The sequence below is a fragment of the Bubalus bubalis genome, chromosome 23 (assembly GCF_019923935.1).
Source record: "Bubalus bubalis isolate 160015118507 breed Murrah chromosome 23, NDDB_SH_1, whole genome shotgun sequence".
Classification (NCBI taxonomy): Eukaryota; Metazoa; Chordata; class Mammalia; order Artiodactyla; family Bovidae; genus Bubalus; species Bubalus bubalis.
Window position 1 is genome coordinate 44,143,439 of NC_059179.1, and position 15,419 is coordinate 44,158,857.

Sequence of the window (15,419 nt, forward strand, 5' to 3'; positions counted from 1 at the left end):
CAAGTCACCTCCTCTCTAAGCCTCGGTTTGTTTATTTATTTATTTATTTTTGATGGGGACCATTTTTAAAGAGGACGTCCCTGGTGGCCTAGTGGTAAAGAATCTGCCTGCAGTGCAGACGATTCAGGTTCGACCCCTTGGTTGGGAAGATCCCCTAGAGTAAGAAATGGCAACCCACTGCAGTGTTCTTGCTTAGAAAATCCCATGGACAGAAGAGCCTGTTGGGCTACAGTCCATGGGATCACAAGACTTATACTCTAAACCACCAGTATTTTAAAAGTCTTTATTGAAATTTTTACAATACTGCTTTTGTTTTATGTTTTGGTTTTTTGGCCATGATGCATGTGGGATCTTAACTCCCCCAACCAGGTATTGAACTCAAACCCTCTGCACTAGAAGGCGAGGTCCTAGCCACTGGACTGCTAGGGAAGTCCCTAAGACTCTGTTTTACCAGTAAATAAGAGGGTTAACCAGTGAGCAGCAGATCTGATTAGACACATCACCAAGAGAGATACCAAATCGCCTACAGGCATATGGAGACAGAATCAACATCATTACCCATCAGCAAATGAAAACTGAAGCACAAACGTGATACTACTACATACCTTCTGGAACCACTGGACCGAAAAAGGTGATTGGTCGATCCTAAGTGATGGAAGGATGTGAAACACCTGGAACTCTCATTCATTGCAGGTGGGAATGTGAATTGTGACAACCACTGGAAAACTGATTGGCAGTATTTACTAAAGCTAGACCTCACACCTAGCTGTATCCCCAAAGGAAATATCAAGATGTATTTACCAAAAGGTGTGTAAAAAAGGAAGAAGTGTTAGTCAGTTGTGTCCAACTCTTTGTGACCCCATGGACTGCAGCCCACCAGGCTCCTCTGTCCATGGGGTTTCCCAGGCAAGAATAGTGGAGTGGGTTGTCATTTCCTTCTCCAGGGAATCTTACCTACCCAGGGATTGAACCCAAGTCTCCCGCACTGCAGGCAGATTCTTTACCAATTGAGCCATCAGGGAAGCCTCAAAAGGTATGTATAAGTCTGCTTAATCAAAATGGCCAAAAAAGCATTTGATTGCCTATCAACAGTAGAATGGCTAGGGACTTCACTGATGGTCCAGTGGTTAAGACTCCACATTCCCAATGCAGGGGACATGGGTTCGATACCTGGTCCCGTATCTAAGATCCCACATGCCACACAGCAAGGCCCAAAAAAACAAAAAGCAGAAAGGATGAATTGTAGCAAGTGTGTATCATAATATGCCAACAGAAATAGGAATAAATAATTTACAGCTGTACACAACATGGATGGAACTCACAAATAATATTGAGCAAAGAAAAAAAAATAAAAAAATACTGAACAAAGTCAAGTACAAAATAGTACATTCCATATATTTAAAAGGAAAAAAACAGGTACAACTAATCCATGCTATTAGAAGTAGGATAGTGGTCACCTTTGGGGAAGGGTATGAGAAGGTGACCCAAGGGGCCTCTGGGATGTTCACAGTGTTCTATTTTTGATCTAGGTACTAATGACAAAGGTGTTCTGTTTTGGAAGACGCACCTAGCTACACACACCATAGTCGCTTTCCCAAATGCATTACACATTATAAATCGACAGCGAGAGGAATCCCAGCAAATAACTACCTTCAGAAGTTGGATTTTTTTTTACGTGGACTGAAATGCTGGACTGGATGAAGCACAAGCTGGAATCAAGATTTCTGGGAGAAATATCAATAACCTCAGATATGCAGATGACACCATCCCTTAGGGCAAGAAGCAAAGAGGAACTAAAGAGCCTCTTGATGAAAGTGAAAGAGGAAAGTGAAAAAGTTGGCTTAAAGCTCAACATTCAGAAAACTAAGATCATGGCATCCGGTCCCATCATTTCATGGCAAATAGATGGGGAAACAGCGTCAGGCTTTATTTTGGGGAGCTCCAAAATCACTGCAGATGGTGAGTGCGGCCATGAAATTAAAAGACGCTTACTCCTTGGAAGGAAAGTTATGACCAACCTAGACAGCATATTAAAAAGCAGAGACATTACTTTGTCAACAAAGGTCCATCTAGTCAAGGCTATGGTTTTTCCAGAGTCATGTATGGATGTGAGAGTTGGACTATAAAGAAAGCTGAGCACCGAAGAATTGATTCTTTTGAACTGTGGTGTTGGAGAAGACTCTTGAGAGTCCCTTGGACTGCAAGGAGATCCAGCCAGTCCATCCTAAAGGAAATCAGTCCTGGGTGTTCATTGGAAGGACTGATGTTGAAGCTGAAACTCCAATATTTTGGCTACCTGGTGCAAAGAGCAGACTCATTGGAAAAGACCCTCATGCTGGGAAAGATTGAAGGCGGGAGGAGAAGGGGACGACAAGAGGATGAGATGGTTAGATGGCATCACTGACTCAATGGACATGAGTATGGGTAAACTCCAGGAGTTGGTGATGGACAGGGAGGCCTGGCATGCTGCAGTTCATGGGGTCACAAAGAGTCGGACAGGATTGAGCGACTGAACTGAATTGAACTGGCTACATGGAGAAGGAAATGGCAACCCACTCCAGTACTCTTGCCTGGAAAATCCCATGGACGGAGGAGCCTGGTGGGCTACAGTCCATGGGGTCACTAGGAGTCAGACACGGCTGAGCGACTTCACTTTCACTTTTCACTTTCACGCATTGGAGAAGGAAATGGCAACCCACTCCAGTGTTCTTGCCTGGAGAATCCCAGGGACGGGGAAGCCTGGTGGGCTGCCGTCTATGGGGTCGCACAGAGTCGGACACGACTGAATCGGCTTAGCAGCAGCAGCACATGGTTTCACATGGGAACCTGAAATGGTATAGTTGATTTATAATGTTGTGTTAGACTCTCGTGTACAGCAAAGTGATTCAGCTATATCGAGAGATACATGCTTTTTCATATTCTTTTCCATAATGGTTTATTATAGGATTTTGAATATGGTTCCCTGTGCTATATAATAGGACCTTGTTTATGTTTTTTATATATAGTAGTTTGTATATGTTAATCTCAAGCTCCTAATTTATCCCTCCCCCTTTAGCAACCAAATTTGTTTTCTATGTCTGTGTGTCTGTTTATGATTTGTAAATAAGATCATTTTTAAATAGTCATTTTTAACATCTGAAATTTATGACCAGTGGATGGCCCAAGTCTGCAAAGTTGCCTCCCAGACTCTTTATGGGTTACTCCAAACTTGTAAAGCAGGCTAGGAAGCTAATGTCCCAGAAATCTAGTATTAATTTAATTTGTGTATATTTGTGTATACTGCCTACAAGTGGAACCACTATGTACCTAGCAAGAATCTGAAAAGGGTGGCTTAAGAAAATAATCATGTTAAGATAGAAATACTCTCTACTGGTGAATGCCAGATGGTGAGGGGTGAGGATGGAAAGATATACAACCTCTGATAGTTATAGAATTATTTAAGAGCTTTGCTAATAAACAAGAAATAATTAGAAAGAAATTATTACAAACAAAATTTATTAGACAAACACATCAATAGATTGAGTTTAAGGATTTGGTTGGGAACTCACTGGGCCTTTTAAAGCAGCAGATGTCCAAAGTCACACACTTCAAGCATTACTCTGTTAAAATATGTAGAAACAAGAAAGGTCAGGAAATACAGCACTCCATGATGGTCCACAAACAGACAAGCCTCCCCGCTTTCTCCCCAGTCCCTCTCTTCAGCTGGAGTCTTCCGCATTTGAGATGAAAGGAATGTTTCCAGATCTTACAGAAATGCGGTTTCTTTGTTACAGATCTTGCTTCTGTGCATACCTACTCCTGATACATGGAATGTTGCTTTTGAGAAACCCACTAATAGTTACTGAGGGAGTGTTTATCAACAAGTAAAGTGAATAAAACAATATTCTCTATTACAGTAACTGCATTTTTAATCTCATCTGGCACCACTTGTCTTTCAGAAAGTTTAATGCATTGTTTGGGGACACATTTCTTCTTTAGCATAGGAGGGAAAGAGTCTAATTAATAAATCATAATTAAATAATACATACACTCAAATCTGATGAGATTCACATGAATGTGAAAGCTTCATTTAATTTGGAAGAAGGGAGGTATATTTTCTCATTCTTGATAATAACAGAAATAGATATTTCAAGGTTGTAATCTCATGTGTTCATAAAACCAAATAATGTGTTTTATTTTATGAGAAGCCATTGATCTTCAAATTTATTAATGACATAGGCTACCAAGAAATAGCAAGGAATATGGTATCCATATAGATATTGCCCAGCCTCAAGTCATCTATAAAGATGAGAGTGAAAGATACATGACCTAGTTGGGGAGGTCTGGTTTTGGGAAATATGGGCTACAAATTATATTACATAAAAAACTGAAGAGTATTCCAGATAAAGCCAGCAAGAGAATTTTACAGGACTAATTCTTAAGAGAGATAATAAAAGCAGCAGTTAGAATGCATGTCCCTATATTAAGCTCCTGCAGTTGAATCCATCACATATATGCCTTTTGCTTCCATGATATGTCCAATAATTATTTCTTTTACTGCTCTTAACAACCTTTTGCTTGTTCTCCATGCCACCACGGACAGTCTGTGTGGAACAGAATATCTTTCAAGTCAGATCTTAGATGAAGCTCTAAAAATGTTGAGTCTGTGCTTTAAAAACTAGTTCAGTTCATAACTGCGGTGTATGCTGGAGGAGAGAACTCTCCTTGATCACTATTGAGAGCTTCGGACTTGCTGGAATAGACATATTGGTCAAGACTGAAGTTTTACGATATCAAACACTGCAAATCATAATGGGCAGTCTCAGGTATAGACCTCAAGATTTCAGTTGTGCCACTGGTCCCTTTGTTATTTTTATGCCTTTGGGGCCATAGTCATGGTTTGTCAAACCTGTTCTCAAAACTGGTCTTCTCCGAAAAGTTAGGTACCCATTTTCTCAGGCATAGCCTGTGGAGCGACAGTCTGGAATAAGAGTTGCTCTCAAGTTCTTATCTTAAATGAAAGATCTAAAAAGGTAGAGCGTTACGCATTTAAAAAATGGTCCATCTCAAGGCGGCAGTGTGCGCTCACAGACCCAGTTCTCGCCAACTTTATGCGGTGTTTGGAAGAAATCGCTGGATTTGGGCCAGTAACCAAGTATGAAATGGGAAACAATCGGCTCTGAAAAGGGAAACAAAAACAACTGGGCTCTGAGGGAGCCAAAATCTTTGCAGAGTCCATCCTCGTGAGCCGCTGGAGGGCGGGTTTTGGCTCTCTCCGAACTTGAAGCCCGCCGCTGGGCTAGTCGCGCGCCTCTGAACACCCAGACCCTCAGAAAGAGCCCTTGAACTGAATGAAGCCTGACCCACCGGGAAGAGCAGGTCCAGAAACGGGGAGATTCAAGGACGGCTTCCGTCTCCGGATACTCTGAAACGTGGCCGGTCCTTGACTCCCCTTAGTGGACCGTGTGGATTCCGGGGTTCCGCACGGCGGGAAGGCGCGCACCTGGGAGTCGGCAGGCGGCCTCTCCCTGCCCTCTGGCGGCGCCTCCAGGCAGCCGGCAGGGAAGGGGCGCACAGACACCCGCGCACCAGGAGGGGGCGGTCCCTATGCATCTGCGCCCCTCGGTAGGGTGAGGACCACAAGTCCACGCCAGTCACTCATGAGTCCAGACGAAGAGGGGCCCAAGGGGCTCGGGGGTTCATAGATGCGGGGCGTAGAAAGGGGTCAGGTAGGAGTGCCCGAGGAAGGGCGTGAAGGAGCCCCCGGCGGCCGTCAGAGGGAAGGAGGCGGCGGCCGGGAAGAGGACATTGGCCGCCGAGTAGGAGGGGAAAGTCTGGAAAGGATGCGCGCCCGGGCCCGGCGGACCTGGGCTGCCCCCCGCGCCACCGCTCGCCGCCGCAGTCCCGGGCTGGGGCGCGCCACCTCCCGCCTGCGCCGCACCTTCGGCGCCGGGGTTCTGCTTCTTCCACTTGGTCCTGCGGTTCTGGAACCAAATTTTGACCTGCGTCTCAGTGAGGCTGAGCGAGAGCGCGAGGTTCAGGCGCTCGCACACGGACAGGTAGCGCGTGGCCCGGAACTTGTTCTCCAGAGCCACCAGCTGCTCGTAGGTGAAGGCGGTGCGCGCGCGCCGCGGCTTGGAGCTGCTGGGCTCCGCGCGCCGGCGCCTGGGCCGCGGGGAGCCGGGGGAGCCCGCGAGGCCGCCCCCGCCGCTCTCCCCCGCCGCCGACGCCGCGGCCCGGGCCTCGGGGGATAGTGTCAGGCCCGCCTGCAGGTGCGCAGCCCGCTCCCCGCGCCGCCGCCGCGCGTCCTCCACGTCCTCTTCCTCCTCTTCCGCCTCCTCCGCCTCCGACCCCTCCAGGGGGGACGCCAAGCCGGCGCCGTGGCCCGCAGCATCTAGAGGAGAAGGGGACCGTGATCAGAACCCGGGAACCACCCAGCCCGTTCTGGTCCCCGGACCTGCTTCTCATCCTCTCCAGAGTAGGCAGCAATCTCCCCAACTCAGGGCCCTGCCCTGCCCCTCTCCGTGATTGCGTTGCCTGCCACCATCCCACGGCCCTCCATCCAGAGTGCCCAGCCCGTCCCAGGAGGTGAGAGTTAGGGTTGCGGTGCCTCTTCGCTCTTTACTCATCCACGACCTAGTAGGTGTCCAAGAAGTGTATTTGGAATCAATGGATGACACCCTGCATTAAGAAAAAATAACGAGCTCATTGGACAACCTTATAAGAGCGTTGTATTACACATTAAGACATTGAGATGTCAAGTGCGTTTCAGGCTCTCTCCCGCCGTCCCTAGAAGCCTGTTTGGGTCTGGAACCCCTGGCAATTAAAAAAAGAAGTTATTAGGCGCCCCTCTCCTCCCTTTTAAAGTGAAATTCCCTCTTTCCCATCTTCTCTCTGCTGCCGTGTTAATAGAGTTTCAGATTTGCGCTGGGCCGGATCGATAGATGTCATCTATTAAAGGTAAGTTTTAATCGAACAATATTAGGATCAGACAGGGAAAGGGGGTTTGAAGTCGGTACCTGCAAGCTGCGGGCAGGAGATATGCAGGCTCCAGTAATAGAATATCGATCAGAGAGGTGGGGCAAGGAGAGAGCGGCCCCTGCGAGAGGCGATCGGAACAATTACCCGGCCGGCCGCCCAGGCCCAAGCGCGGCCGCCAGAGGCGCCCAGAGCCCCAGACCATCACCGCTAAACTTGGGATGGAAAGCGGTGGGGAGCGGTGGGGGGGCGGCGGGGGGCGGGGGGAGACTGCCAGACTTCAAGCCTCTCTCCCTGCGCTGCGCCCCTGAACTTTGGCGTCCCTCCCAGGCCTCACCCAGCTCTGGTCCTGCTGCCCTTTGTCTTTCATTTCAGACACAAACTTTCCTGGACTCCTCATCAGGTCCACCAGAGTTAGGAGTTAAGTCAAAAAGGGTTTGGAGAGAAAGGACAAAAGAGTCTCCCATCACCCCAAGCCACACTGACCCCAGTCCAGTAAACGATTGGGTCTAGGGAGACTGAGCGGGTGGGCAGTGGATTCTTTGCTGTTGTCTCTGGAGGGCTGGAAGGGACCCCTGTGTGCTCCACCGGACCTCACTGCCTGCTAAGACTTCAGACGCATGATTCATCAGTCTCAGCTCCCTCACCCAGAAAATGAAGGGATGATGCTGTCGACCTCCTTAATGACGCTGTCTACCTCGCAGGTATTGAAGTTTTCCCTGACTTGTATCCCAGTCACTAGTCCAGGTCCTGGCACATGGCGGGAGCATTAAATGCCCAATAAGTGAATACGCCTGGCTAAACTGGGTGCTGGGTAAATATTAGTTTCCACTGCCGCTCAATCAGAGCTGAGGTGCTTACTGGCTTGGCAGGTGAGCAGGGATAGGCTTCGATGGCAAATCTCTGACCTGGGATGCTGCGTGGGGCGGGGGTGGGGGGGGGGGGAGGGAGTCGGGTCCCCCTACCCCACTATGTGCTCTTCCTGCGGCTTCCCTGGTGGCTCAGATCGTAGAGAATCTGCCCGCACTGGGGGAGACCCAGGTTCGATCCCTGGGTCGGGAAGATCCCCTGGAGAAAGGCATGGCAACCCACTCCAGTATTCTTGCCTGGAGAATCCCGTGGACAGAGGAGCCTGGCGGGCTACAGACATGGGGTCGCAGAGTCGGACACGCCTGAGCGCCTAACACTTTCTTTGCTCCTCTGCTTTTTTCAGTCCTCTTCCTGTGTGCCTTCTCCCCTTTGGGGAAGGCGCCGCCAAGGTCTACTCACCCGATCCCGGGCCTTCCCTCCCACCCTCCCATCTCAGCATCTAAGCTGGGGCTTTCCGGGGCCTGAGGCCCCTCTCTTCCTTACCAGGCGCCTCTCGCTGTGGTACCGGGTCCCGGCTGGCGTCCTTCCTTGCTTCGGCCTCTGCCAAACTTTTCTTGGCTTCCCGGGGAGCCGGACGCACGGCTGGGAGCGCAGCGCGGGTGAATTTCTGCGGGTCCAAGATATCCAGAACCGAGAAGGAGATCTTGTGGTGAGAGGGAGCCGCCTTGGCCCCGCCGTCCTGCCATGCCAGCATGCCCCAGAGGCCGGCGGCGCGGGGTCCGGGGTGGGTAGCGCTCGGGCTTGCTTTAGGCTGTGGCTCGGCAGCAGCTCTCAGCCTGTAGTAGGGTCGAGGCGGCCAAGTGAAGCTGGGGAGGGGGGCGCGGAGGCGGGGCGGGGAGAGAGCGGCCGGAGGTTGCGCGCGGATTGGCACTTGGGCTGCCCCAGGCCCCCGCCACGTGCAGGGCGCGCTAGCAGGAGCCCCCAAGACTACCCCGAGCCTTGCCCGGACCTCCAGCCTCGGCGAGGGGGTGCCTCGGTGCGTCCAGTGCGCGCGCCCGCCTGGACAGCGCCGCGGGCTCAGCGCGCGTACGCCCAACCTGCTGGGACTGCTGGTGAGCGAGGGAGGGAAGTTAGGAAGCTTTCGTCCCGAAGATCCTCACAATACACCCACCCCGACTCGGGCTTGGATTTGCACCCTTGCTCCAGGGTACCCGTCTTTGAGTTGGGGACGCAGTTGAGTCCAGCACTGATTATACGAAGGCAACGCTCAGCACATCGCCTGCCTCGCCAGTGCTTCACAGTAATGGCCTCGGACCTGACCACCTCGGATTTAAAAGCCTTCATGTTCTCACAGTTTACAGTTTACAAAGCCCTTCCACGTGCGAGATCTCGTTTGATCTTCCGAGCAGCCCAGTGCGGTGGGCGTGGCCTGGCAAGGCTATTTATCCCGGTTTTAAGATGAGAAAAGGTGAGAATGAGGTTCAAAGGTGAGAAGTGATGTTGCCCAGGGCCACTGTTCGTTGGTGACAGAGTCTGGATTTGAACCCGGGTCTTGTTTCCTGAACCACTATTCTTTGCTGTAAGTCCTGTTATTTCTCTAGGAACGTCCAGGTTGTGGACTGGACAAAACCCAGGTTGTGACAGAGGCTTTCCCTTCCACCTTGGAGCCTAGCCAGGTCAGGGAGCAGCAGGGGTTTCGGAGAGATGTCTGAGCCCCAGCCAAGATGCTCTGGTGAAGACAGGTGAGTTAGGTGCGGGCGGCTGCCCTGTCCTGTGGAGACTCCAAACATGACCCCTGATACCTTTCAGGCATTCTTCACAGTCACAGGTTTGATCATTTGCACAGTTAAATTGCGTCCCTGGGAAGCAGGTTGCATCTTTGACCCCCCATCCTCCCAGTAGTCCCAAGAAGAAAAAGGTTAAAAGATGTTTTGCCTGGTTTGGACTTATGGTCAGAAAACAGACCAAAGGCTTGCATCTAACCCACCACGACGTCCTGTGGGGATGGGGCACAGCAGTCCTTGGGGAAGCTTCCACCAGCCACACCCTTCTTAAATTCCCCTTCTTTTGTTGCTTGGGGAACAGTCTGAGTGCTGAGTATTTATCTCAGCGGCAATTTCTGAGGCTTCTCCAACCCCTTAGCCCAGAGCTACCTCTAAGGTTGCTGTCCCTTTCTTCCCGGCCCCATGGGGTTTTCAAACAATGACTTGGCAATTAAGATTGTCTGAGCAGGTAGGAGTAGGAAGGGGAGGAGAAGCCTTCCACTAAAGTGCAGTGGGGGCGGGGGTGGGGGGGTGCTGCTAATTCCATCTGTTATTGAAGAGGAGATCTTACAGGCCAGCTTCTTGGAGCTTTTCTCATTCAAAGCTCGTGGCCCCTCCCAGAGGCGGTCACTGTATTCCCTGGGGACTTTAAAGCCCTGCCGAAATTCGAGCCAGCTCCAGTCCTAAAGCTGAGATGAATTGTGCTTTCAAAGGAAATCAGGGAAGGAAGTACCCTGGCCAAGCCCAGCGGACCACCTCACGTCAGAGGGAATGCTCGCCTAGGGAAAACCAAAGAAAGATGGCCAGGGCTCTAAACCGTGGCACCCAGGAACCTGGATTACCAATCACAGAACCTTCCAGGTCTCTGATAGGGTAGTTTGGTTTTTGTTTTGACAACTTTTTCTCACCCAATTCTCACCTGATTAAAAAAAAAAATCTTTCTTAAACAACAAGGTCCTACTGTAGAGCAGAGGGAACTATATCCAATACCCTGTGATAAACCATAATAGAAAAGAATATGAAAAAGAATGTAGGCACATGGATAAGTGAATCACTTGGCTGTAAACTGAAATTAACACATTGTAAATCAGGGGTGTGTGTGTGTGTGTGTGGTTAGTCACTCAGTCTTGTCCAACTCTTTGCAACCCCATGGACTGTAGCCCACCAGGCTCCTCTGTCCATGGAATTCCCCAGGCAAGAATACTGGAGTGGGTAACCATTCCCTTCTCTAGGGGATCTTCCTGACCCAACCATTGAACCCAGGTCTTCTGCACTGCAGGCAGATTCTTTACCATCTGAGCCATCGGGGACGACCCAAATCAAGTATACTTCAATACATTTCAATATTGAAATCAAGTATACTTCTATAAAACAAAATTTAAAAAAAATCTTTTCTTTCTTTCTCCTTCCCCACTGATCCCGCTCCCCTTTTACATTTTTTCCACTCACATTTATGTTTTTTCATATTTAGGTTCTCCATGGTAGCTAGAAATAGGTCTTTTTAAGGGACCTCCAGAATGGACATTTCTGGCTCCACATGGTCCCTGTCCTTATCTGTTCTCCTCTGAGAAATATTGAGGTCACTTTCAGGGGAACATGGGCTGGCATTCCAGAGGGCATCCCATGTCCCCAACCAGAGGGACCTGGAAGGTGCAGAAGCCAGAGCAGGCCAAACCCAGTCATCTTCTTTTCACTTTATCAACTCTCTCCAAAAATTTTTGTTCAAATAATTTGAATCATCTTTCCTTTGAGGTCTGCAGGTGTTAAATATAGAAAAGGATAAGAAAACGGAGACGCAACAAACTGGAATGTCAAGAACACATACAGGCCATGTGCTGTAAGACTGTGAATCTCTAAGAACTCTTAGTAGTTTTTTAGTTATCTTTTTTCCCTTGCCCTTTATTTTTCCTATATTTCTGATATGTGTGTTCAGTGCTGTATGAAGTTATGTGAACTCTTGCATTCAGGACTTGGCTTCTGGAGACAGGTGCCACAAGAAACACCATGATGTGGGATTTCCCTGGTGGTCCAGCAGTTAAGGCTCTGCGTTCCCAATGCAGGGGAGCCAGGTTTGACGCCTGGTCGGGGAACTAGATCCCATGCGACACAGTTGAGAATTCACATACCACAGCTAAAAACTCCTGCATGCCACAAGGAAGACTGACTACCCCCGATGCCACGGCTAAGACCCAGCACAGCCGAATAAATAATTAAAAAAAAAAGAAACACCACGGTGTCTCCCATCAACATTGCAGGAACAGAAAATGCTCCTTCTTATTCACCCAACTTAAAAAGAGACACCTCACCCATAGAACAGACTAAATTCTTCAATTTGGTGAGGGGTGGGGGTGTCTGGGAGAATTGTTTTTCTGGCCACCTGCTTTGTAAATGACCAGAAAGGCAGTAGGACTTCATAGAGAAACAATCTGGAGATGTGTTGACTTGCTCAGGTCCTCACACGTGTATTTATATGCGAGATGTTCCTATGTAATAAGTACATCGGTCTCCAGCAAGCCACCTTCTCCCTGTGCTCAGAGTTGATTTGTGTTTTCAGCGTGGGCATTAAAATTCTGCCTGAGTGCTGTCTTTAAATTGCTTTGATGCTAGGTGGGTTCCATCCCTGACCTGTCCTGATGGCAAGTGATGGCTGTAACAAGCTCGGGATCAATATTCATAGCGGGTGTCCCGGGCTGATAACACTGGCCAAGACAATGTTCACTATCAGCGCAGACAGCTGAGATATTGCACCATTAGGGATGTTGTGTTAAATAACCTGATCCATTTCTGGGGCTATTTAATGAATTTCACAGTTTAGATAGTATCTTTAAGGAGAAGGCAAAGGCTATTCCAGAGGCACTGATGCAAATCAATGATGCCAAGCTTCCCGAGCGATTCCACAAACAAAGTGGCCTATACCTCCCACACAGCCTTGAGAAGCTGCCGCCTGAGCTGTGAACAGTGTTAACAATGGAAAGAATCTGCAGTATGTGCAGAGGGAGAGCAATCTTAGGAGCTGCGTCAAAGCACCTGAGATAAAATCTGATGTTCCCGAAATAAAATACACCTTAAATCCTCTAGGTAAAACCCTGCAGTTTGGGCCAGCCCACGGGGTAGGACATTATGCCAAAGAGACAGCTTCATAAGGCACAACAGTGTAACAAAGGGGGAGAAGTGAACCGCGGACGTCTTTAACTCAAATCGGGCTGCAAAATGGGAGGGGGAGGTGCTGCATTTTAAAAAGAAACGAACCCACGCAGCAGAATCAGTTGTTACTTGTTTACTTGACTCCACAGCCCTTGGTGGTGGAAAGTTCATTTACAATTAAAGGCTAGCATTTCCCATTTCCCACCAGGGCTTTGAACTCTGACAGCCAAGCAGAGCAAGTGTTCCTTTAAAAAAAAAAAAAAAAAAAAAGCTTTGATTTGTGAAAGCGCTCAAAGAGTAGCCACCCATCCCCAGACTGCAACCAAAATAAAAATGTTTACTCAGTATCTTTTGCTTTAAGAAATTACTGTTTCTTTTTGGAAATCAACAGGTTTAAGAAACAATCAACTCCTTTATTTCAGAAATGTGGAGGAAGCATCAAAGAAGGTGAGAAGGCAGTGAGAGGAGGGTATTGTCCTGGTAACGACAGTAAGCGTTCACAATAATAGCTCTTCTTCCTTGGGCACTTTCTCTGGACCAGGCACTGGGCTAAGCTTTTTGCTTATTTTGGGTTATTTCATTTAACCCTTGCCACGACCCCACGAAGCAGGCACTTATACCCCCAGTTTACAGTAGAGAAAACCAAGCTTAGAGAGCTTCAGAGTGACTTTTGCCGAGACCCCAGAGCTAGGAAGTAGGGAAGCTGAGATTTGAACCAGGGTAGTTGTTAGGTTTTTAGAGCCTGGTTCAGTAACATTCTTCTCTTACAGGAAGCCACATTCCTGCCCCAGGGTGAAATCCAATTGCAGACATTTATCAAATGGCTTTCCCTCAAGGTGACACAGGATCTGAGATATAGAAGAGGACCTCTGAGAAGTAACTGAGCCCAAGCACCGCATAGGAGGATATGGTGGTGCAGGTTTGGGATCCAGTCTTGGAAGCTCTTTCAGTCACTGTTTTCTAATGTTTTAAGATATTCCCAGGAGGAGCCCAAGAGAAGGGAACCGCCAGGTCAGCCAAATTGCTCTGGACATCTGGAAAAGTGGAGAGACATGTCATTGGGAGAAAGAGAATGGGTGTGTGTGTGTGTGTAAATGCCAAGTGATAAGCTGAGAACATATGAGGAAAGAATTGGGGAAGGACGGGGCCAGGGGAGCAGGGATACAGCGCAGGAGGCACTTTCTGGGCTCTTTTGATGGTGAGCATCACGTGTCGTCGTCCTACTGCACGGAAGAGAGGCACGTGCAGAGTACAGATAGGGGAGCAAGGTAGGGTTTGGCAGGTATACGAAGCACCTGCTTCCTGCTTGAATGGAGACACGTGTGATCGTTCTTGGTGGTCTCCTGCAAGCCAGGGGACAAAGTCCTCTGTTACCCACACCTGTGCCCAAATTTCATCCCTTCAGTCTTTTTTTAAAATTGAAATATAGCTGATTTACAATGTTGTATTAGTGTCTGGTGGACAACAAAGCGATTCAGATATATGTGTATATGTATACTGTTTTCATATTATTTTCCATTGTGATGTATTATAGGGTATTGAATATAATCCCCTGTGCTGCACAGTAGGACCTTGTTGTTTATCTATTTTACATATGGTATTAATAGTTTGTATCTCAGTTCAGTTCATTTCAGTCCCTCAGTCGTGTCCGACTCTTTGTGACCCCATGGACTGCAGCACACCAGGCCTCCCTGTCCATCACCAACTCCCAGAGTTTGCTCAAACTCATGTCCATTGAATCGGTGATGCCATCCAATCATCTCACCCTCTGTCATCCCCTTCTCCTCCTGCCTTCAATCTTTCCCAGCATCAGGGTCTTTTCAAATAAGTCAGTTCTACACATCAGGTGGCCAAAGTACTGGAGTTTCAGCTTCAGCAACAGTCCTTCCAAGGAACATTCAGGACTGATTTCCTTTAGGATGGACCAGTTGGATCTCCTTGCTGTCCAAGGCACTCTCAAGAGTCTTCTCCAACACCACAGTTCAAAATCATCAATTCTTTGGTGCTCAGCTTTCTTTATAGTCCAACTCTCACATCCATACATGACCACTGGAAAAACCATAGCCCTGACTAGACGGACCTTTGTTGGCAAAGTAATGTCTCTGCTTTTTAGTATGCTGTCTATGTTGGTCATAGCTTTTCTTCCAAGGAGCAAGAGAGGGGGACAGAGTCAGGAAATGGAGTCAGGGAGCCCAGAATGCCTCCATTCATGCCTTGGATCCAGACACACCTGAAGCCATCAATGACTAGATCGTTTACATGAGCCAATAGATTCCTCAACTTAAGCCATTTGAAATCGGGTTTCTGTCACTGGCAACCAGAGTCCTAGTTAATACAAGCCAATATGGAAGGATTATACACACATCTGTTCAGCAATAGAAGATTGGAAGTATTCAAATTTCAGCTGAAATTCAGACATGATTTGTAAACTTGTTATTGGGAATGTAAGAGGCCAAGCTCTGTGGATGAAACATGCCTCCCTGGACACTGGAGGCTTAATGTGCCACTTCACTAGCTTTGGCCCAAAACTATATAAACAAGAGTCTATTGGGTCAGGATTCTGGGGCAGCTTTTTTCTCCTGCTATAAAGGTCAAGACTCAGTTGTCACAGGCCCTTTCTCCTTTTCCTTCCCCTTTGCCTGAAATGCAGATGTGATGCCTGGGGCAACAGCAGGCACCTTGAGAGCATGAGGAAGAAGCCATACGCTGAGGATGGTGGAGCAGAAAAATGGAAGTAGTCTATTT

The 15,419-nt window shown here is 48.4% G+C and overlaps 1 protein-coding gene across 1 annotated transcript; it reads right to left on the minus strand.

The window, feature by feature from the left end:
• Positions 1-3,784: 3,784 nt before the first annotated feature.
• On the minus strand, positions 3,785-8,579 carry NKX1-2 (NK1 homeobox 2). The gene is made up of 2 exons (XM_025274177.3): positions 8,311-8,579; positions 3,785-6,373 (listed from the first exon to the last, which is right to left on the minus strand). The coding sequence occupies exons 1-2, from the start codon at positions 8,519-8,521 to the stop codon at positions 5,679-5,681; spliced, it is 906 nt and encodes a 301-aa protein (XP_025129962.1). The 5' UTR covers positions 8,522-8,579; the 3' UTR covers positions 3,785-5,678.
• Between the last annotated feature and the right edge of the window lie 6,840 nt (positions 8,580-15,419).

What these genes read in the sequence shown, in the direction of transcription:
- NKX1-2 (XM_025274177.3), bottom strand. Translation starts at nt 8,521, where the DNA reads ATGCTGGCATGGCAGGACGGCGGGGCCAAGGCGGCTCCCTCTCACCAC. An exon ending in ACCACAGCGAGAGGCGCCTG is followed by an intron (nt 6,374 to 8,310) that starts GTAAGGAAGAGA and finishes CTTCTCCTCTAG; the next exon opens with ATGCTGCGGGCCACGGCGCC.